The 22,924-nt window shown below is 47.2% G+C and overlaps 2 protein-coding genes across 2 annotated transcripts; both read left to right on the top strand.

Moving 5' to 3' along the window:
* Positions 1–8,729: 8,729 nt before the first annotated feature.
* LOC113249843 (olfactory receptor 2A12-like) lies at positions 8,730–9,677 on the top strand. The gene has a single exon (XM_026491293.4). It carries the CDS (start codon positions 8,730–8,732, stop codon positions 9,675–9,677), a length of 948 nt encoding a protein of 315 aa, XP_026347078.3.
* An 11,477-nt stretch (positions 9,678–21,154) lies between these two features.
* On the top strand, positions 21,155–22,102 carry LOC125282896 (olfactory receptor 2A12-like). The gene has a single exon (XM_048220487.1). The coding sequence runs from the start codon at positions 21,155–21,157 to the stop codon at positions 22,100–22,102; it is 948 nt and encodes a 315-aa protein (XP_048076444.1).
* Positions 22,103–22,924: the final 822 nt, after the last annotated feature.

Here is a 22,924-nt window from a genome sequence, read left to right as displayed (position 1 = left end):
GGGGAATAGCTGTCTCACAATGTAGTTTCAGGTGCACAGCACAGTCATTCAACATCTCTGCACATTACGCTGTGCTCAGCACAAGCGTAGCTACCACCTGTCCCCATGAACGCTATTACAGTGTCGTTGCCCATACTCCCTGTGCTGTGACCTTTATGCCCATGACTTTTTCATTCCATTACTGGAAGCCAGTATCTCCCTCTCCCCTTCACCCATTTTGCCCATCCTCTCACCTCCCTCCCCTCTGGCAACCACCAGTTTGTTCTCTTTATTTATAGGTCCGATTCTACCTTTGGTTTCTTTGTTTGTCCTTTAATTTTTTATTTTTATTTTTATTTATTTATTTTTTAATGATTTTTTTATTATATTATGTTAGTCACCATACAGTACATCCCCGGTTTCCGATATAAAGTTCGATGACTCATTAGTTGCGTATAACACCCAGTGCACCATGCAATACGTGCCCTCCTTACTACCCATCACCGGTCTATCCCATTCCCCCACCCCCCTCCCCTCTGAGGCCCTCAGTTTGTTTCTTATAGTCCATAGTCTCTCATGCTTCATTCCCCCCTCTGATTACCCCCCTTTCTTTATCCCTTTTTTCCCCTACCGATCATCCTATTTCTTATGTTCCATAGATGAGAGAAATCATATGATATTTGTCTTTCTCTGCTTGACTTATTTCACTTAGCATTATTTCCTCCAGTGCCATCCATGTCGCAGCAAATGTTGAGAATTCGTTCTTTCTGATAGCTGAGTAATATTCCGTTGTATATATGGACCACAACTTCTTAATCTAGTCATCTGTTGAAGGGCATCTCAGCTCCTTCCACGCTTTGGCTGTTGTGGACAATGCTGCTATGAACATTGGGGTGCATATGGCCCTTCTCTTCACTACATCTGTATCTTTGGGGTAAATACCCAGTAGTGCAATGGCTGGGTCATAGGGTAGCTCAATTTTTAACTTTTTAAGGGACCTCCACACTGTTTTCCAGAGTGGCTGTACCAACTTGCATTCCCACCAACAATGTAGGAGGGATCCCCTTTCTCCACATCCTCTCCAGCAATTGTTTCTTGCCTTGTCAATTTTTGCCATTCTAACTGGCATAAGGTGGTATCTTAGTATGGTTTTGATTTGAATTTCCCTGATGGCTAATGATTTTGAACATTTTTTCATGTGTTTGTTAGCCATTTGTATGTCTTCATTGGAAAAGTGTCTGTTCATATCTTCTGCCCATTTTTGATTTGTTTATTTGTTTCTTGTGTATTGAGTTTGAGAAGTTCTTTGTAGATCTTGGATACCAGTCTTTTATCTGCAGTGTCATTTGCAAATATATTCTCCCATTCTGTGGGCTGCCTCTTAGTTTTTTTTTGACTGTTTCCTTGGCTGTGCAGAAGTTTTTATCTTGATGAAGTCCCATAAGTTCATTTTATCTTTTGTTTCTCTTGCCTTTGGAGATGTGTCATGAAAAAGGTTGCTTTGGCCGATGTCGTAGAGGTTGCTGCCTATGTTCTCCTCTAGAATGTTGATGGATTCCTGTCTCACATCTAGGTCTTTCATCCATTTGGAGTTTATCTTTGTGCATGGTGTGAGAGAGTGGTCAAGTTTCATTCTTTTGCATATAGCTGTCCAATTTTCCCAGCACCATTTATTGAAGAGACTGTCTTTTTTCCACCAGATGTTTTTTCCTGCTTTATCAAAGATTAGTTGCCCAAAGAGCCGAGGGTCCATTTCTGGGTTCTCTATTCTGTGCCATTGGTCTGTGTGTCTGTTTTTGTGCCAGTACCATGCTGTCTTTGTGATCACAGCTTTGTAGTACAGCTTGAAATCCGGCATTGTGATGCCCCCAATTTTGTTTTTACTTTTCAACAGTTCCCTGGCGATTTGGGGCCTTTTCTGGTTCCATACAAATTTAAGGATTATTTGTTCCAGTTCTTTGAAAAATGTCCTCGGTATTTTGATCGGGATAGCATTGAAAGTGTAGATTGCTCTGGGTAGCATGGACATTTTAACTATGTTAATTCTTCTGATCCATGAGCATGGAATATTTTTCCATAATCTGTCCTTTTGTTTTTTAGATTCCACATATGAGTGAAATCAGAAGGTACTTTTTTTTCTCAATCTGACTTATTTCACTCAGCATAATGTCCTCTAGGTGGTCCTTCCATGTTGTCACAAATGGCAAGATGTCATCCTTTTTCATGGCTGTGTGATGATTTTTAATTTGAATTATACCATATGTATTCTTCTGTAACTTGATTTATTTACTCGATAATAGGTTTTGACATTTATCATGTCACTTTGTTCTCACTGCTGAAGAGTTTTCTTGTCTTTGGATGAAATGAATAATGACTTCTAATAAATAGAATTCTATAAACTTATGAATCTTTTCCTTTATGGTTTTTCTTAAATGAACACGTGTCAAAGATTTCACTAAGCTCATTAATTCATGAAGGAACCAGTAAGATGTTAAGATTGGTTCAAAGGAGAATTTGGCTGACGCAAATATATATTTTCTACTGGACAAATTCCATTTTCAATTCTATGAATAGGAATTATTTGCATTATTATAAATACGAATCATTTGTCTTGCTACCAGTTTTCTTTAACTCAACAGTTACACGTGCACAGTTATAAAATACGCAAGGCCGGGGCACCTGGGTGGCACAGCGGTTGGGCGTCTGCCTTTGGCTCAGGGCGTGATCCCGGCGATCTGGGATCGAGCCCCACATCAGGCTCCTCTGCTGGGATCCTGCTTCTTCCTCTCCCACTCCCCCTGCTTGTGTTCCCTCTCTCGCTGGCTGTCTCTATCTCTGTCGAATAAATAAATAAAATCTTTAAAAAAAATAAAATAAAAATAAATAAATAAATAAATAAATAAATAAATAAAATACGCAAGGCCATAGAAAGTCAATTAAAATAATACACCCTTATAAAGTTAGATAATCCTAGACAATATTGTCCTAGACAATATCCAGCACTGTACCAAGAGGACAGCAAGAAATCCCTGTTCCCTCCTGCAAGTCTTAGATGATGTTTTTTCTTACAATACCTTCCCATGTGATCTTAAATAATCTTCAAAAATTATTCTTGATTTTAAAACAACTGGTCTCATTATGTCTGGCCTCACTGCTTGTATCAGCATAATAGAAATGTTAGCCATATGGTCCATCTTGAGAATGCTTTGCAAACCTAGAGACATGCAGTATTGAACCACTTCTAAAGCCACAGAGTTAACCTCTGCCTGGAAGTTTCCATATGGCATCTCAAATTCAACTTTTTAAATGCTCTATTCGTTATGCTGAGGTTGGAAAACCAATCCCAGGAAAGTCTGTCCTTCATATTTGACCCACAGTACCTATAAATTTGGGTGAATTCCCCTCCAGTCAAGGCTCCAAAGTTTCCAGAAGTTTCCTGCTGGCCACTGGGTGATATTTCTTACCATCTATAAGGTTGTGACCTTGTAAGCCAGGTCAGTTTTTCAGGGACAGCTTTGTAGAGATTGAATTCACAAGTGAATCAATTCAATCCTGCTACTGAATAGTATCTCAGCTTGCCCGACTAAGGTGAGAACTCTTAAATATCATCTTTGTTACCAAGCAATTTGACCAAGTATATCCTGGTTAAAAGGAAGACATAATTATGGAATGTAGGTCACTAAGTAAAGAGAATAATTTAAGTATCTGAAATCTGGTAAGTTAGTAAAATCAGGTATCAGTTAAAAATGTTTCACTGCGGTCAAAACCCTGGATGTACGAAATCACGTGTGAGAGACAGGTTGGGGGGCAGAGAAAGGGTTTTCTCATATATCCAAAAAACCCAGAACATTCAAAACAATAGCAACAGTGATCCAAGCAAAGACCCGTATTGGCTTCTTCAGCTCTAGGGGGGTGCCCTTGCTCTGCCGGTTCTGGGGCCAGCGCTACTGTCACGGAGTCCTGTGACTGTTGGCAGCCATCCGTTCCGCCCTGGCTATTGCTCCAATGGCCTCAGTCCCCTATTGTCTGTTGGCTAGCGACTACCCTCTGTTCCTTGACGCATGGACTTCTCCATAGGGCAGCTCACCACAGGCCAACTTACTTCATCAGAGCAAGAAAGTGAGAAGAGTCCAAGAGAGACAGTTCAAGCAACATGGAAGTCAGTCTTTTCTTAATCAAATCTCAGAAGTCATATCTCATCCTTTTGCCCTGTTTAATTCGTTCAAAGGAAAATGCTGGGTCCCAACCAACCTCAAGTGCTGGGGATTACACACAGGTGTGATTACCAGGAGGTAGCGATCCGCGGGGGCTCTCTTAGAGAGCTGCCTACCTGGGAGGCACATGAATGGAGATCAGACAGGAAACAGCAGTTGTCGTTTTGCGTGACTTTTCCCACAGATGAGAACCATTGAAGGTTCTTGAGCAGGGGAGGAACCAAGTGAGTGCTGAAGGTTTCAAAGATGACGTTAGCAGCTGTGTGAACACTTATTTCCTACAGAGCCTGGGTGATATTGGGATTTATAAGAAGGAATATAGATTTAGTCTTCTGGTTCCTGGCACAGAGCTCCTAAGAACCTTGGAATTTCCTAAGTGATGAGAGCCATAAAGGCATCTTGTGTTGTGTCAGTGAGGTGACTTCTGGACAGCCGGTGGAGCCAACCGTGGGATTAGAGGATTTTCAGTCCCACCCTCAACCTCTGGGCAAATGAGAGGGGCTGGAGATGGAGTTCGATCAACAATGGCCGGAGATGTAATCAGTCATACCTACGTAATGAAGCCTCCATCAAATCCCAAAAGGATGGGTTCAGACAGCCTCTGAGCTAGTGACCACCTGGATGTTCTAGGACTCCCGGTGCCCTCTCCCTCATACCTCTCTCTGTGGGCCTCCTCCATCTGGCTACTCCTGAGTTCCATCCTTTTAACACAACTTGGTCATCTGTACTAAATATTTCTCTGAGTTCTATAAGCCATTCAACATTTTAATTGAACCCAAGGAGGGGGTCAGATACACAGGTGAGAACATGGACTTTCAGTTGGCGTCTGAAGTGAGAGAGTGGGGGACAGTCTTGTAGGACTGAGCCCTTACCTGTGGGATCCAACCCTATGTCCAGGTGGCCTGTCAGAATTCAGGTGACTTGCAGGACACTGACTGGTATGGGAGATGTGCTTGGTGGTGTGTGTGGGGGGGAAGCCTACACTGGAATTTGGGGTCAGCATTGTCACCCGGCGACATGAGGAAGGAGGTGGGTGACACCCCCACAGCCCTAGCGCTTGGGGTGGGCAGCCAGGGAGAGGCTGTTCCAGGCTGGGCCAGGAAATGCCAGAAAAGCAACAGCCCTCCAGAGAGTGAGAGGATCTCGGGATGGGAGCTCCCCTGTGGGGCAGACAAAGACCCCCAGTCCTGAGGGTCTCAGAGGGAGCTGAGTGCGGCTTTAGCTGGCCGTAGACACCACCAAATCCTGAGGTCCCGTCAACGGGAGCAAGAGGCCACTGTGGCCTGGTCAGTGCTGCAGTGGACTCCCTGTGGGGGTCTGACTCAGGACAGCAGAGAACAGGACAGAGACCCTGTCACTGAGGAGGAAGCCCCCAGCCCTCACTGTGGCAACACTGGGAGAGAGAGGGGCTTCATCGAGGAGCACAGCACCCAGTGAGGCTCCAGGGCGCCCAGCCCTGGCTTCCCACACCCTCCCCCATCCATGAGGCAGGCTGGTGTGAGCCAGGTGGCCCGGCCTGAGGAGGCCTCCTGTCCCAGAAGCCAGGTTCTGGGGCTCTGCTCACAGTGGCTTCTCCCTCATGCAGCTCCCAACTAAACCATTCCTATGTAATGAAGCCAAACCCCAGTCTGACTCCTGGGAGACATATCAGGCCTCGTTCCAAATGCTATGCCAGCCCCCTGGGCCATCTGTGAGCACCCGGCCTTCTCATGCCCAGAAAGGATGGAGTGCGACGTTTCCTTTGACCTCCAGGCAGAACTCATCTCCTCACCCTTTGGCCAGAAACATCAAAAGACAGAGGGCTCCCAGGTCTTTGCTGCTACCTCAGAATTGCAGGGTGTAAGTTCTTCACTTATCGGTCTTGAGTCTTTGTTGCTACAGTTCTGACCCTTTACTCTGGCTCTTCTCTCCACCAAGAGGAAAGCTGCTCACAAGTTATCTGAAACACCAGAACATACCCTCTCGAAGGGCTGAGACCTGAGAGCCACTGGGCAGTTGAGGACCTCCATGGGTACCATCATTTATAAGACACGGGGAAGTGTAACCATGCCCCACATAAGCATAATTAATGTGTCACTATGTCACAATGAGAAAGTTGAATGAGTTCACGCTGCCTGATAAACTGTTATTTTGAAAGTCATTTAAATATTTACTGTTTTTTATTTTGTGAGGTCCCGATCTTTGAGCCAGTATTGTTTTCTTCAGGGCCTCCAGCGTGTCTGTGGATTAAGAAAGCCCCAGGACCCTAGACACTTTGCCTGCAGTACACAATGGGTGAGACAGCCCCGGGGACACCGCTTGGCACGGGAGAGGACAATTTCTTGGCCTTCATCACCCTAGACCTCCCCTGGTGCCTCATTTTTTTTTCCTGGGGAAGGAGGAACAGCTGAGAAAAGACCTGCCCTCGGCGCCCTGTCCGAGCCCCACACACACCTTCCCCAGCGTGGGCCATGCCACCCCGGCTGAGCCCCTTCTCCCCCGCTGCACCTGGGCCTCCAGGAGCCCACGGCCTGAGGTCCTTGGGGAGTGAGGTTCCTCAGCAGGAGCCTGGGCCAAAGGCTACAGGGACTCTCCCGACTAGGGCCCTGGGGCCACATGCCACTCAGGAGTGGCCCCCTGAGTCTGCGGGAGCCCTGCCCACAACCCCCTTCCCTGTGGGCTGATAAGCTCGGACAGCAATGCCCCGACCATGCTGGGGACAAGCGACCTCGCAGGGAGGTCGAGGAGGAGTCCAGCCTGGGCCACAGTCGTGCTCACCGGCCGCCTGTCTCTCTCCTCATGTCCGTGTGAGTGGGCGCACGACTGCCTGTCCCTGCCTTTCTCTTTCTTGCTTTCCCTCCCTGTCCGTCGGTCTCTTCCTGGCTCTGTTTCTGCTTGCTGCCCTGCTTCCCTGCCTCCAAGGTTCTGTCTCTGTCCTCCCCCTGCCTCCTGCAGCTCTGGCTCTGGCTCTGCTCTTCTTTTTCTTTTTTTTTTTTTTTAAAAAGACTTTATTTATCTATTTGACAGAGAGACAGCCAGGGAGAGAGGGAACACAAGCAGGGGGAGCGGGAGAAGAAGAAGCAGGCTCACAGAGGAGGAGCCCGATGTGGGGCTCGATCCCAGGACTCCGGGATTTCGGTCTGAGCCAAAGGCAGATGCTTAATGACTGAACCACCCAGGCACCCCTGGCTCTGCTGTTCTGACTGGGTCTGCAGCTCGCTCGGCCTCCCTTTACCTCTTGACTCCTCTGTGGATTGCTTGCTGGGCCTCTGCAGGAGCCAGTGGTGAGGCCCCTCTCTAGGGTCCCTGGTTCTCCTCTTCTCAGCCTCTGCTGTCACTGTGATTCACACAGATGCCCCCCTGCAGCGTTTCCCTGGGTCTCCCCATGGAACCTGGCCCTCGGCACTTCCCTCCTCCAGCTTCCCGCCCCCTCGGGCTCCACTCCTCTGTCCACTCTGTCTGGTCTGCCGTCAGCCACCTGCTCGCTGTCCTCTTCCAGCTCCTTCTCCCTCCTGTCTCCATGCCCCTTCCTATGGCCTCTGTCCCTTTCCTTCCCTGTCTGGGCTCAGCCGGCTCTCGGTGGTGTACTTGCCCCAGGCAGCCCCCCTGTTTCTCCCGCCCCCCCTTTCCAGAACCGCAGACAGACCTGGTCCTGTCTCCTCCTCTCTCTTCTGCCTCTTTCCCCTTGTGTGACTTGCCTTGTTCTGTCCCTCTGTCCATCTGACCCTCTGTACCACAGATGTTTCGTCTCTAACAGGTGGATGACTGAGGCCAATGGACGTGAAGGGACTTTCCCAATGTCACACAGCTGGGTAAGTGACAACCACGGGACATTCAGGAAGAGCTGCATTAGAAATGTGCTCATGGGGGAGTGACTTCAAGGATTCAACAGAAAATCCCACAGGCATCCACGCACAGGAAACGAAGGGGGACCTGGGGCTGTAAGTCAGGAGTCAGAGTCACGCTCCCGGTGGCTTGGGGCTGTGAGGTCTCTGTCTGCTGCCCTGCACGTCTGCTCTTTAGCATTTCTCAAGGCTCCACTTTTCTTCTCTATTGCGCCAGCGCCCCTGTGACCCTGTTACCACCACACTGACTCCGGGACATTGTACGTCAGGCACACACAGCCCACTGACATAGACACCGACAGTGTCGTCCTTTTGAATTCTCAGCAGAGAATTGTCCTCCAGACCGGGACAGGTGTACACTTTGGTACAACTCAGCAGTGGCCTGGTTGTCTGCGTCCCCTGCTACAAACATGGCTACCGAATGCCTTGCCGTCTGTGGGTGGGGGTGGTTTCCAGACAAGGACCTGTGGGCAGTCAGGCATCCTATGTTCCATTACAGGTAGGAATCCAGATCTCCTGATGTATTTCCGGGTGCCACATGCCCTATCCTTCCTTCCCTTTGCGTCCCACTCCACAAGGTTTGATGAAATCCGTGCGAGTCTGTGCAAAGCGCTATGTGTGTGTGACTCCGCTTCTGTCAGCTATGTCTTCCTTCCCCCAAGGGCCAAACACAGAGCAGGGAAGCCCTTGTCTCCCTAATAGGCAGCCCACCATGCAGAGCCTTGGCAAGGAGAACCACAGCTCTGTGTCTGAGTTCCTCCTCCTGGGATTCTCCAGTGACTCACAGGTCAGGCTAGCCCTGTTCTCCTTCTTCCTTCTCCTCTACCTCATCACTCTTCTGGGAAATGGACTCATCGTCACCCTGATCTACCTGGACTCACACCTGCACACGCCCATGTACTTCTTTCTCAGTGTCCTCTCCTTGGTGGACGTGAGTTATGTCACTACCACCATGCCCCAAATGTTGGTTAATATGGTGTGTCCAAAGAACACCATCTCCTGGGGAGCTTGTGCTGCCCAGATGTTCATCTTCTTGGTCCTGGGCATTGCTGAGTGTGTCCTCTATGCCATTATGGCCTATGACAGGTATGTGGCCATCTGTTTCCCCCTTCACTATCCCCTACTCATGAGCCGTCCCATTTGTATCAAGATGATCACAGGCTGTTGGTGCATTAGCGTAGCTGGGGCCCTGATCTACACCATCTTTACCATGCAGCTGCCTTACTGTGGCCCCAACAAGATAAACCACTTCTTCTGTGAGGTCCCTGCTGTCCTGAAATTGGCCTGTGCGGACACGTCCTTCAATGACTTCTTGGACTTCATCTTGGGTTTCATCCTGCTCTTGGTCCCATTCTCCCTCATCCTGGCCTCCTATGTGCGAATCTTTGCCTCCATCTTAAGAATCCACTCAACCCAGGGGAGGCTCAAGTCTTTCTCCACGTGTGCTTCCCACATCACTGTGGTCATCATGTTCTATGGGCCAGCCATGATCATGTACATGAGGCCCGGCTCCTGGTATGACCCCGAGCGGGACAAGAAGCTGGCCCTGTTCTACAATGTTGTCTCTGCCTTCCTCAACCCCGTCATCTACAGCCTCCGGAACAAGGATGTGAAAAGGGCCTTTCTGAATGTACTTGGTCACAGAAGAACCGCTCAGTGACCCAGGCTGCGTCAGAGCTGTCCAGAGTCGTGGGCAGACTTCATGGGACTCATTTGGTATCGTATAAGTAAGTTCTAACCAACCTGAGCCTTTCTGGGGTTGTGAGCACCCAAGTTAGGGGTGGCTGTATGGCTACCCCTAAACTGATGGCCCCCATATTGGCTGCCACCACCCCAATGACAATTGAGTGTTGAGAACAAAGGCTTTCTTCTACAGTGACTAGTTCATGGTTCAAGGCCATTGCTTTATTGCTTTTCCTGGGTTCTCTCCAGCCTCTAAACGTTTATGTCAGTTCATCTGATCACAGCCAAATGTGTAGTGTGCACACGTGCTTCTCCACAGTGTAAGGGATTTGGGGGTGAAAATGACATAAAAAGTGGCCCGTGCAGGTCCACAGTCTCTGCTCGAGCTTACAAGTAATAGTTAGCATTGCTTTTTGCACTAGGAGCTATAAATTCCAAGCTAGACTATTTTAGACACAAATGTGTAGCAATGTGGCTAATAATTGATTTGGTCTAGACTCAGCTTGTGATACTAACTCTTCTGTGCTTTCGTTATTTAATCTCACTTTTATTTTGAGAAACAAATACCATCTGTATTTCATAAAGGAAAAAGAAAGTGTATATGTATATCTATATATTTGTGTGCATTTATCTGTATAGAGAGAGAATAGGAGAGAAAGAGACAGACACCCACAGAGAGAAATAATATACAAAGACCCCATTTTCCATGCCCCAGATAAACACTGGTTAATATTTTGCCTTATTTAGTCTGAGCCTTTTTCTTTTTTAAAAAAGATTAAATAATTACAGATACCATTGAAGTGTCCTTTGAATAGTCCCGGCTCCTAGGAATCAACCACTACCATTCAACTGAAGTCTACTCCGTGTGGTTTGACTTTTGCTTACAGACAATTGCACCCACAGCATTGTTCTCGTTTGAGTCTGAAAATTTATAATGGTGGCATGATATCCGCATTATTCTGAAAAAAGTGTAACTCAGCCTCATGTTTTTGACATCGACTCATTTGGTAGACACAGGCCTACCGCATTCTCTGTAGCGAGCATTTGAGTATACCACGCCTCATTTATCTATTTTTTTTTTTAACAGAGGGAGAGTGCACCTCTGTGCCTGAGCAGGAGGGGAGAAGTGGCAGGAGGAAAGGGAGAGGGAAAATCTTTGTTTTGTTTTGCGTTTTGTTTTTGGAGAGGGATGGGGGAGGGGCAGAGGAAAAGAAAGAAGAATCTCAAGCAGACTCCCTGGTGAGCATGGAGTCAATTCAGGGTCAATCTCAGGACCCTGGGATCATGACCTGACCCAAAATCAAAAGTCAGGCGCGTAACTGACTGAGCCACCCAGGTACCCCATAAAGTTGCATTCTTTGGCCAAACCTTCAATTCTCTTTTAAGTTACCTCCCATGAGAGACTATGGACTCTAGGAAACAAACTGAGGGCTTCAGAGGGGAGGGGGTGGGGGAATGGGATAGGCTGGTGATGGGTAGTAAGGAGGGCACGTATTGCATGGTGCCCTGAGTGTTATACGCAAGTAATGAATCATCGAACTTTACATCGGAAACCAGGGATGTACTGTATGGTGACTAACATAATATAATAAAAAATTATTATAAAAAAAAATAAGTTAGCTCCATATCCAGCATGGAGCCCACTAGGGGGCCTGAACTCAGGACCCAGAGATCAAGGGTTGAGCTGAGATCAAGAGTCAGATGCTTCCCTGACTGAGCCACCGAGGTGCCCCTCATTTACCTAATTCTTTATTGTCAAACATTTATTTCCAGTTTCTCACAATTTAAACAATTCTGCAACAAATGTCTCTGAACATTTCTCCATATACAAGGATCCCCCCCTAGGATTTATGTGTAGCCATGGACTGGGCAGTGGCAGAATCAAAGAAACGTCAGATTTACTAGATACTCCTCAACTGTTCTCCAAGTAATTATACTGATACACCCGTCTAGTTCTCATCAACACTTGACATTATTTCTCTATCTCAAGCATTCTGAAGTTGCTATCTGTCTCACATGTGGAAAGTGGTAACATCTTCTTTTGTTTCATTTGTAGTTCCCTGGTTGCTAGTGAATTTAGCATTTTTTCATCAGATTTCTGGTAGTGTTGTGTAGTGAGCTAAGCTCAAAAGCCAGACTCCCGTATTCTATCCCAGCCGTACCCTGTACTAACTCAGAGGGGACGGGCAAGGTACATAACTCTCTGAGCCTCAGTTTCCCCATCTGTCAACGGGAAGAAAGTAGTATAGACCTCAGGAGGTTGTTGGAAGGATTACATCAGATAGTACATGAAAAGCATTTGTCATAGTGAAAAACAAACTAAATATTCAGTGAATATGAGATATCGTTTCCCTTTCCTTGATTTGCAGTTTATTACATGTTTTGGACCTTCCTTGTTTATTACATGCATTGAGACTATCTTCTCTCGGTTCATTGCTTGTTTTCTTTATTGCAAAAGCAGTACATGTTTATTCTTACATTTTAGAACACAGGTGCAAACAAAAAGAAGAAAATGAAAACTCTCCATTACCTTAGACGTGGAGATAATTACAGTTAACATTTCAGCATCTCGATTTTAAGGTTCAAAAGATCTATGTTTTTCTTAATATTTTAAAAGAAATATGATACAATTATTAAACTATCACGTGTTCTCATGATTTCTTAAATGTTTAAAGCACTCTATTTTTTGGTCACATTCTCATTTTATCTTGTTTATTATGATTGGGGGAATAGCTGTCTCACAATGTAGTTTCAGGTGCACAGCACAGTCATTCAACATCTCTGCACATTACGCTGTGCTCAGCACAAGCGTAGCTACCACCTGTCCCCATGAACGCTATTACAGTGTCGTTGCCCATACTCCCTGTGCTGTGACCTTTATGCCCATGACTTTTTCATTCCATTACTGGAAGCCAGTATCTCCCTCTCCCCTTCACCCATTTTGCCCATCCTCTCACCTCCCTCCCCTCTGGCAACCACCAGTTTGTTCTCTTTATTTATAGGTCCGATTCTACCTTTGGTTTCTTTGTTTGTCCTTTAATTTTTTATTTTTATTTTTATTTATTTATTTTTTAATGATTTTTTTATTATATTATGTTAGTCACCATACAGTACATCCCCGGTTTCCGATATAAAGTTCGATGACTCATTAGTTGCGTATAACACCCAGTGCACCATGCAATACGTGCCCTCCTTACTACCCATCACCGGTCTATCCCATTCCCCCACCCCCCTCCCCTCTGAGGCCCTCAGTTTGTTTCTTATAGTCCATAGTCTCTCATGCTTCATTCCCCCCTCTGATTACCCCCCTTTCTTTATCCCTTTTTTCCCCTACCGATCATCCTATTTCTTATGTTCCATAGATGAGAGAAATCATATGATATTTGTCTTTCTCTGCTTGACTTATTTCACTTAGCATTATTTCCTCCAGTGCCATCCATGTCGCAGCAAATGTTGAGAATTCGTTCTTTCTGATAGCTGAGTAATATTCCGTTGTATATATGGACCACAACTTCTTAATCTAGTCATCTGTTGAAGGGCATCTCAGCTCCTTCCACGCTTTGGCTGTTGTGGACAATGCTGCTATGAACATTGGGGTGCATATGGCCCTTCTCTTCACTACATCTGTATCTTTGGGGTAAATACCCAGTAGTGCAATGGCTGGGTCATAGGGTAGCTCAATTTTTAACTTTTTAAGGGACCTCCACACTGTTTTCCAGAGTGGCTGTACCAACTTGCATTCCCACCAACAATGTAGGAGGGATCCCCTTTCTCCACATCCTCTCCAGCAATTGTTTCTTGCCTTGTCAATTTTTGCCATTCTAACTGGCATAAGGTGGTATCTTAGTATGGTTTTGATTTGAATTTCCCTGATGGCTAATGATTTTGAACATTTTTTCATGTGTTTGTTAGCCATTTGTATGTCTTCATTGGAAAAGTGTCTGTTCATATCTTCTGCCCATTTTTGATTTGTTTATTTGTTTCTTGTGTATTGAGTTTGAGAAGTTCTTTGTAGATCTTGGATACCAGTCTTTTATCTGCAGTGTCATTTGCAAATATATTCTCCCATTCTGTGGGCTGCCTCTTAGTTTTTTTTTGACTGTTTCCTTGGCTGTGCAGAAGTTTTTATCTTGATGAAGTCCCATAAGTTCATTTTATCTTTTGTTTCTCTTGCCTTTGGAGATGTGTCATGAAAAAGGTTGCTTTGGCCGATGTCGTAGAGGTTGCTGCCTATGTTCTCCTCTAGAATGTTGATGGATTCCTGTCTCACATCTAGGTCTTTCATCCATTTGGAGTTTATCTTTGTGCATGGTGTGAGAGAGTGGTCAAGTTTCATTCTTTTGCATATAGCTGTCCAATTTTCCCAGCACCATTTATTGAAGAGACTGTCTTTTTTCCACCAGATGTTTTTTCCTGCTTTATCAAAGATTAGTTGCCCAAAGAGCCGAGGGTCCATTTCTGGGTTCTCTATTCTGTGCCATTGGTCTGTGTGTCTGTTTTTGTGCCAGTACCATGCTGTCTTTGTGATCACAGCTTTGTAGTACAGCTTGAAATCCGGCATTGTGATGCCCCCAATTTTGTTTTTACTTTTCAACAGTTCCCTGGCGATTTGGGGCCTTTTCTGGTTCCATACAAATTTAAGGATTATTTGTTCCAGTTCTTTGAAAAATGTCCTCGGTATTTTGATCGGGATAGCATTGAAAGTGTAGATTGCTCTGGGTAGCATGGACATTTTAACTATGTTAATTCTTCTGATCCATGAGCATGGAATATTTTTCCATAATCTGTCCTTTTGTTTTTTAGATTCCACATATGAGTGAAATCAGAAGGTACTTTTTTTTCTCAATCTGACTTATTTCACTCAGCATAATGTCCTCTAGGTGGTCCTTCCATGTTGTCACAAATGGCAAGATGTCATCCTTTTTCATGGCTGTGTGATGATTTTTAATTTGAATTATACCATATGTATTCTTCTGTAACTTGATTTATTTACTCGATAATAGGTTTTGACATTTATCATGTCACTTTGTTCTCACTGCTGAAGAGTTTTCTTGTCTTTGGATGAAATGAATAATGACTTCTAATAAATAGAATTCTATAAACTTATGAATCTTTTCCTTTATGGTTTTTCTTAAATGAACACGTGTCAAAGATTTCACTAAGCTCATTAATTCATGAAGGAACCAGTAAGATGTTAAGATTGGTTCAAAGGAGAATTTGGCTGACGCAAATATATATTTTCTACTGGACAAATTCCATTTTCAATTCTATGAATAGGAATTATTTGCATTATTATAAATACGAATCATTTGTCTTGCTACCAGTTTTCTTTAACTCAACAGTTACACGTGCACAGTTATAAAATACGCAAGGCCGGGGCACCTGGGTGGCACAGCGGTTGGGCGTCTGCCTTTGGCTCAGGGCGTGATCCCGGCGATCTGGGATCGAGCCCCACATCAGGCTCCTCTGCTGGGATCCTGCTTCTTCCTCTCCCACTCCCCCTGCTTGTGTTCCCTCTCTCGCTGGCTGTCTCTATCTCTGTCGAATAAATAAATAAAATCTTTAAAAAAAATAAAATAAAAATAAATAAATAAATAAATAAATAAATAAATAAAATACGCAAGGCCATAGAAAGTCAATTAAAATAATACACCCTTATAAAGTTAGATAATCCTAGACAATATTGTCCTAGACAATATCCAGCACTGTACCAAGAGGACAGCAAGAAATCCCTGTTCCCTCCTGCAAGTCTTAGATGATGTTTTTTCTTACAATACCTTCCCATGTGATCTTAAATAATCTTCAAAAATTATTCTTGATTTTAAAACAACTGGTCTCATTATGTCTGGCCTCACTGCTTGTATCAGCATAATAGAAATGTTAGCCATATGGTCCATCTTGAGAATGCTTTGCAAACCTAGAGACATGCAGTATTGAACCACTTCTAAAGCCACAGAGTTAACCTCTGCCTGGAAGTTTCCATATGGCATCTCAAATTCAACTTTTTAAATGCTCTATTCGTTATGCTGAGGTTGGAAAACCAATCCCAGGAAAGTCTGTCCTTCATATTTGACCCACAGTACCTATAAATTTGGGTGAATTCCCCTCCAGTCAAGGCTCCAAAGTTTCCAGAAGTTTCCTGCTGGCCACTGGGTGATATTTCTTACCATCTATAAGGTTGTGACCTTGTAAGCCAGGTCAGTTTTTCAGGGACAGCTTTGTAGAGATTGAATTCACAAGTGAATCAATTCAATCCTGCTACTGAATAGTATCTCAGCTTGCCCGACTAAGGTGAGAACTCTTAAATATCATCTTTGTTACCAAGCAATTTGACCAAGTATATCCTGGTTAAAAGGAAGACATAATTATGGAATGTAGGTCACTAAGTAAAGAGATTAATTTAAGTATCTGAAATCTGGTAAGTTAGTAAAATCAGGTATCAGTTAAAAATGTTTCACTGCGGTCAAAACCCTGGATGTACGAAATCACGTGTGAGAGACAGGTTGGGGGGCAGAGAAAGGGTTTTCTCATATATCCAAAAAACCCAGAACATTCAAAACAATAGCAACAGTGATCCAAGCAAAGACCCGTATTGGCTTCTTCAGCTCTAGGGGGGTGCCCTTGCTCTGCCGGTTCTGGGGCCAGCGCTACTGTCACGGAGTCCTGTGACTGTTGGCAGCCATCCGTTCCGCCCTGGCTATTGCTCCAATGGCCTCAGTCCCCTATTGTCTGTTGGCTAGCGACTACCCTCTGTTCCTTGACGCATGGACTTCTCCATAGGGCAGCTCACCACAGGCCAACTTACTTCATCAGAGCAAGAAAGTGAGAAGAGTCCAAGAGAGACAGTTCAAGCAACATGGAAGTCAGTCTTTTCTTAATCAAATCTCAGAAGTCATATCTCATCCTTTTGCCCTGTTTAATTCGTTCAAAGGAAAATGCTGGGTCCCAACCAACCTCAAGTGCTGGGGATTACACACAGGTGTGATTACCAGGAGGTAGCGATCCGCGGGGGCTCTCTTAGAGAGCTGCCTACCTGGGAGGCACATGAATGGAGATCAGACAGGAAACAGCAGTTGTCGTTTTGCGTGACTTTTCCCACAGATGAGAACCATTGAAGGTTCTTGAGCAGGGGAGGAACCAAGTGAGTGCTGAAGGTTTCAAAGATGACGTTAGCAGCTGTGTGAACACTTATTTCCTACAGAGCCTGGGTGATATTGGGATTTATAAGAAGGAATATAGATTTAGTCTTCTGGTTCCTGGCACAGAGCTCCTAAGAACCTTGGAATTTCCTAAGTGATGAGAGCCATAAAGGCATCTTGTGTTGTGTCAGTGAGGTGACTTCTGGACAGCCGGTGGAGCCAACCGTGGGATTAGAGGATTTTCAGTCCCACCCTCAACCTCTGGGCAAATGAGAGGGGCTGGAGATGGAGTTCGATCAACAATGGCCGGAGATGTAATCAGTCATACCTACGTAATGAAGCCTCCATCAAATCCCAAAAGGATGGGTTCAGACAGCCTCTGAGCTAGTGACCACCTGGATGTTCTAGGACTCCCGGTGCCCTCTCCCTCATACCTCTCTCTGTGGGCCTCCTCCATCTGGCTACTCCTGAGTTCCATCCTTTTAACACAACTTGGTCATCTGTACTAAATATTTCTCTGAGTTCTATAAGCCATTCAACATTTTAATTGAACCCAAGGAGGGGGTCAGATACACAGGTGAGAACATGGACTTTCAGTTGGCGTCTGAAGTGAGAGAGTGGGGGACAGTCTTGTAGGACTGAGCCCTTACCTGTGGGATCCAACCCTATGTCCAGGTGGCCTGTCAGAATTCAGGTGACTTGCAGGACACTGACTGGTATGGGAGATGTGCTTGGTGGTGTGTGTGGGGGGGAAGCCTACACTGGAATTTGGGGTCAGCATTGTCACCCGGCGACATGAGGAAGGAGGTGGGTGACACCCCCACAGCCCTAGCGCTTGGGGTGGGCAGCCAGGGAGAGGCTGTTCCAGGCTGGGCCAGGAAATGCCAGAAAAGCAACAGCCCTCCAGAGAGTGAGAGGATCTCGGGATGGGAGCTCCCCTGTGGGGCAGACAAAGACCCCCAGTCCTGAGGGTCTCAGAGGGAGCTGAGTGCGGCTTTAGCTGGCCGTAGACACCACCAAATCCTGAGGTCCCGTCAACGGGAGCAAGAGGCCACTGTGGCCTGGTCAGTGCTGCAGTGGACTCCCTGTGGGGGTCTGACTCAGGACAGCAGAGAACAGGACAGAGACCCTGTCACTGAGGAGGAAGCCCCCAGCCCTCACTGTGGCAACACTGGGAGAGAGAGGGGCTTCATCGAGGAGCACAGCACCCAGTGAGGCTCCAGGGCGCCCAGCCCTGGCTTCCCACACCCTCCCCCATCCATGAGGCAGGCTGGTGTGAGCCAGGTGGCCCGGCCTGAGGAGGCCTCCTGTCCCAGAAGCCAGGTTCTGGGGCTCTGCTCACAGTGGCTTCTCCCCCATGCAGCTCCCAACTAAACCATTCCTATGTAATGAAGCCAAACCCCAGTCTGACTCCTGGGAGACATATCAGGCCTCGTTCCAAATGCTATGCCAGCTCCCTGGGCCATCTGTGAGCACCCGGCCTTCTCATGCCCAGAAAGGATGGAGTGCGACGTTTCCTTTGACCTCCAGGCAGAACTCATCTCCTCACCCTTTGGCCAGAAACATCAAAAGACAGAGGGCTCCCAGGTCTTTGCTGCTACCTCAGAATTGCAGGGTGTAAGTTCTTCACTTATCGGTCTTGAGTCTTTGTTGCTACAGTTCTGACCCTTTACTCTGGCTCTTCTCTCCACCAAGAGGAAAGCTGCTCACAAGTTATCTGAAACACCAGAACATACCCTCTCGAAGGGCTGAGACCTGAGAGCCACTGGGCAGTTGAGGACCTCCATGGGTACCATCATTTATAAGACACGGGGAAGTGTAACCATGCCCCACATAAGCATAATTAATGTGTCACTATGTCACAATGAGAAAGTTGAATGAGTTCACGCTGCCTGATAAACTGTTATTTTGAAAGTCATTTAAATATTTACTGTTTTTTATTTTGTGAGGTCCCGATCTTTGAGCCAGTATTGTTTTCTTCAGGGCCTCCAGCGTGTCTGTGGATTAAGAAAGCCCCAGGACCCTAGACACTTTGCCTGCAGTACACAATGGGTGAGACAGCCCCGGGGACACCGCTTGGCACGGGAGAGGACAATTTCTTGGCCTTCATCACCCTAGACCTCCCCTGGTGCCTCATTTTTTTTTCCTGGGGAAGGAGGAACAGCTGAGAAAAGACCTGCCCTCGGCGCCCTGTCCGAGCCCCACACACACCCTCCCCAGCGTGGGCCATGCCACCCCGGCTGAGCCCCTTCTCCCCCGCTGCACCTGGGCCTCCAGGAGCCCACGGCCTGAGGTCCTTGGGGAGTGAGGTTCCTCAGCAGGAGCCTGGGCCAAAGGCTACAGGGACTCTCCCGACTAGGGCCCTGGGGCCACATGCCACTCAGGAGTGGCCCCCTGAGTCTGCGGGAGCCCTGCCCACAACCCCCTTCCCTGTGGGCTGATAAGCTCGGACAGCAATGCCCCGACCATGCTGGGGACAAGCGACCTCGCAGGGAGGTCGAGGAGGAGTCCAGCCTGGGCCACAGTCGTGCTCACCGGCCGCCTGTCTCTCTCCTCATGTCCGTGTGAGTGGGCGCACGACTGCCTGTCCCTGCCTTTCTCTTTCTTGCTTTCCCTCCCTGTCCGTCGGTCTCTTCCTGGCTCTGTTTCTGCTTGCTGCCCTGCTTCCCTGCCTCCAAGGTTCTGTCTCTGTCCTCCCCCTGCCTCCTGCAGCTCTGGCTCTGGCTCTGCTCTTCTTTTTCTTTTTTTTTTTTTTTTTAAAAGACTTTATTTATCTATTTGACAGAGAGACAGCCAGGGAGAGAGGGAACACAAGCAGGGGGAGCGGGAGAAGAAGAAGCAGGCTCACAGAGGAGGAGCCCGATGTGGGGCTCGATCCCAGGACTCCGGGATTTCGGTCTGAGCCAAAGGCAGATGCTTAATGACTGAACCACCCAGGCACCCCTGGCTCTGCTGTTCTGACTGGGTCTGCAGCTCGCTCGGCCTCCCTTTACCTCTTGACTCCTCTGTGGATTGCTTGCTGGGCCTCTTCAGGAGCCAGTGGTGAGGCCCCTCTCTAGGGTCCCTGGTTCTCCTCTTCTCAGCCTCTGCTGTCACTGTGATTCACACAGATGCCCCCCTGCAGCGTTTCCCTGGGTCTCCCCATGGAACCTGGCCCTCGGCACTTCCCTCCTCCAGCTTCCCGCCCCCTCGGGCTCCACTCCTCTGTCCACTCTGTCTGGTCTGCCGTCAGCCACCTGCTCGCTGTCCTCTTCCAGCTCCTTCTCCCTCCTGTCTCCATGCCCCTTCCTATGGCCTCTGTCCCTTTCCTTCCCTGTCTGGGCTCAGCCGGCTCTCGGTGGTGTACTTGCCCCAGGCAGCCCCCCTGTTTCTCCCGCCCCCCCTTTCCAGAACCGCAGACAGACCTGGTCCTGTCTCCTCCTCTCTCTTCTGCCTCTTTCCCCTTGTGTGACTTGCCTTGTTCTGTCCCTCTGTCCATCTGACCCTCTGTACCACAGATGTTTCGTCTCTAACAGGTGGATGACTGAGGCCAATGGACGTGAAGGGACTTTCCCAATGTCACACAGCTGGGTAAGTGACAACCACGGGACATTCAGGAAGAGCTGCATTAGAAATGTGCTCATGGGGGAGTGACTTCAAGGATTCAACAGAAAATCCCACAGGCATCCAAGCACAGGAAACGAAGGGGGACCTGGGACTGTAAGTCAGGAGTCAGAGTCACGCTCCCGGTGGCTTGGGGCTGTGAGGTCTCTGTCTGCTGCCCTGCACGTCTGCTCTTTAGCATTTCTCAAGGCTCCACTTTTCTTCTCTATTGCGCCAGCGCCCCTGTGACCCTGTTACCACCACACTGACTCCGGGACATTGTACGTCAGGCACACACAGCCCACTGACATAGACACCGACAGTGTCGTCCTTTTGAATTCTCAGCAGAGAATTGTCCTCCAGACCGGGACAGGTGTACACTTTGGTACAACTCAGCAGTGGCCTGGTTGTCTGCGTCCCCTGCTACAAACATGGCTACCGAATGCCTTGCCGTCTGTGGGTGGGGGTGGTTTCCAGACAAGGACCTGTGGGCAGTCAGGCATCCTATGTTCCATTACAGGTAGGAATCCAGATCTCCTGATGTATTTCCGGGTGCCACATGCCCTATCCTTCCTTCCCTTTGCGTCCCACTCCACAAGGTTTGATGAAATCCGTGCGAGTCTGTGCAAAGCGCTATGTGTGTGTGACTCCGCTTCTGTCAGCTATGTCTTCCTTCCCCCAAGGGCCAAACACAGAGCAGGGAAGCCCTTGTCTCCCTAATAGGCAGCCCACCATGCAGAGCCTTGGCAAGGAGAACCACAGCTCTGTGTCTGAGTTCCTCCTCCTGGGATTCTCCAGTGACTCACAGGTCAGGCTAGCCCTGTTCTCCTTCTTCCTTCTCCTCTACCTCATCACTCTTCTGGGAAATGGACTCATCGTCACCCTGATCTACCTGGACTCACACCTGCACACGCCCATGTACTTCTTTCTCAGTGTCCTCTCCTTGGTGGACGTGAGTTATGTCACTACCACCATGCCCCAGATGTTGGTTAATATGGTGTGTCCAAAGAACACCATCTCCTGGGGAGCTTGTGCTGCCCAGATGTTCATCTTCTTGGTCCTGGGCATTGCTGAGTGTGTCCTCTATGCCATTATGGCCTATGACAGGTATGTGGCCATCTGTTTCCCCCTTCACTATCCCCTACTCATGAGCCGTCCCATTTGTATCAAGATGGTCACAGGCTGTTGGTGCATTAGCGTAGCTGGGGCCCTGATCTACACCGTCTTCACCATGCAGCTGCCTTACTGTGGCCCCAACAAGATAAACCACTTCTTCTGTGAGGTCCCTGCCGTCCTGAAATTGGCCTGTGCAGACACGTCCTTCAATGACCATTTGGACTTCATCTTGGGTTTCATCCTGCTCTTGGTCCCATTCTCCCTCATCCTGGCCTCCTATGTGCGAATCTTTGCCTCCATCTTAAGAATCCACTCAACCCAGGGGAGGCTCAAGTCTTTCTCCACGTGTGCTTCCCACATCACTGTGGTCATCATGTTCTATGGGCCATGCATGATCATGTACATGAGGCCCGGCTCCTGGTATGACCCCGAGCGGGACAAGAAGCTGGCCCTGTTCTACAATGTTGTCTCTGCCTTCCTCAACCCCGTCATCTACAGCCTCCGGAACAAGGATGTGAAAAGGGCCTTTCTGAATGTACTTGGTCACAGAAGAACCGCTCAGTGACCCAGGCTGCGTCAGAGCTGTCCGGAGTCGTGGGCAGATTTGATGGGACTCATTTGGTTGACATACAAGTAGGTTCCAACCAACCTGAGCCTTTCTGGGGTTGTGAGCACCCAAGTTAGGGGTGGCTGTATGGCTACCCATAAATGAAGGCCCCTCCATGGCTGCCACCACCCAATGACTCAGTTGAGTGTTGAGAACAAAGGCTTTCTTCTGCAGTGACTAGGTCGTGGTTCACGGCTATTGCTTTATTGTTTTTCCTGGTTCCATCCTCACCTCGAGAAGTTGATGTCTGTTCCTCGGATACAGCCAAATGTGTAATATGTACACATGCTTCTCCACAGTGTAAGAGATTTGGGGGTGAAAATGACGTGAATAGTAGACCATGCAGGTCCACAGTATTTACATGCACTTACAAGTAATAATTAGCATTGCTTTTTGCACTAGGAGCTATAAATTCCAAGCTAAACTATTTTAGACACAAATGTGTAGCAATGTGACTAATAATTGATTTGGTTTGGAGTACGTTGTGGTACTAAGTCTTCCCCGCTTTTTTATTTAATCTCACTTTTATTTTGAGAATTAAGTACTATGTGTATATATTTCATAAAGAAAAATATATTTGTATGCGTTTATCTGTATATAGAGAGAACAGGGGAGAAAGAAAGAGACAGACACCCACAGAGAGAAATAATATACAAAGACCCATTTTTCCATACCCCAGATAAACACTGGTTAATATTTTGCCTTATTTAGTCTGAGCCTTTTTCTTTTTTAAAAAACATTAAATAATTACAGATACCATTGAAGTGTCCTTTGAATAGT

The sequence above is a fragment of the Ursus arctos genome, unplaced genomic scaffold (genome assembly GCF_023065955.2).
Source record: "Ursus arctos isolate Adak ecotype North America unplaced genomic scaffold, UrsArc2.0 scaffold_12, whole genome shotgun sequence".
NCBI lineage: Eukaryota > Metazoa > Chordata > Mammalia > Carnivora > Ursidae > Ursus > Ursus arctos.
The sequence above is the reverse complement of the archived record's forward strand: the minus strand, read 5'-3'. Positions and strand labels throughout refer to the sequence as shown.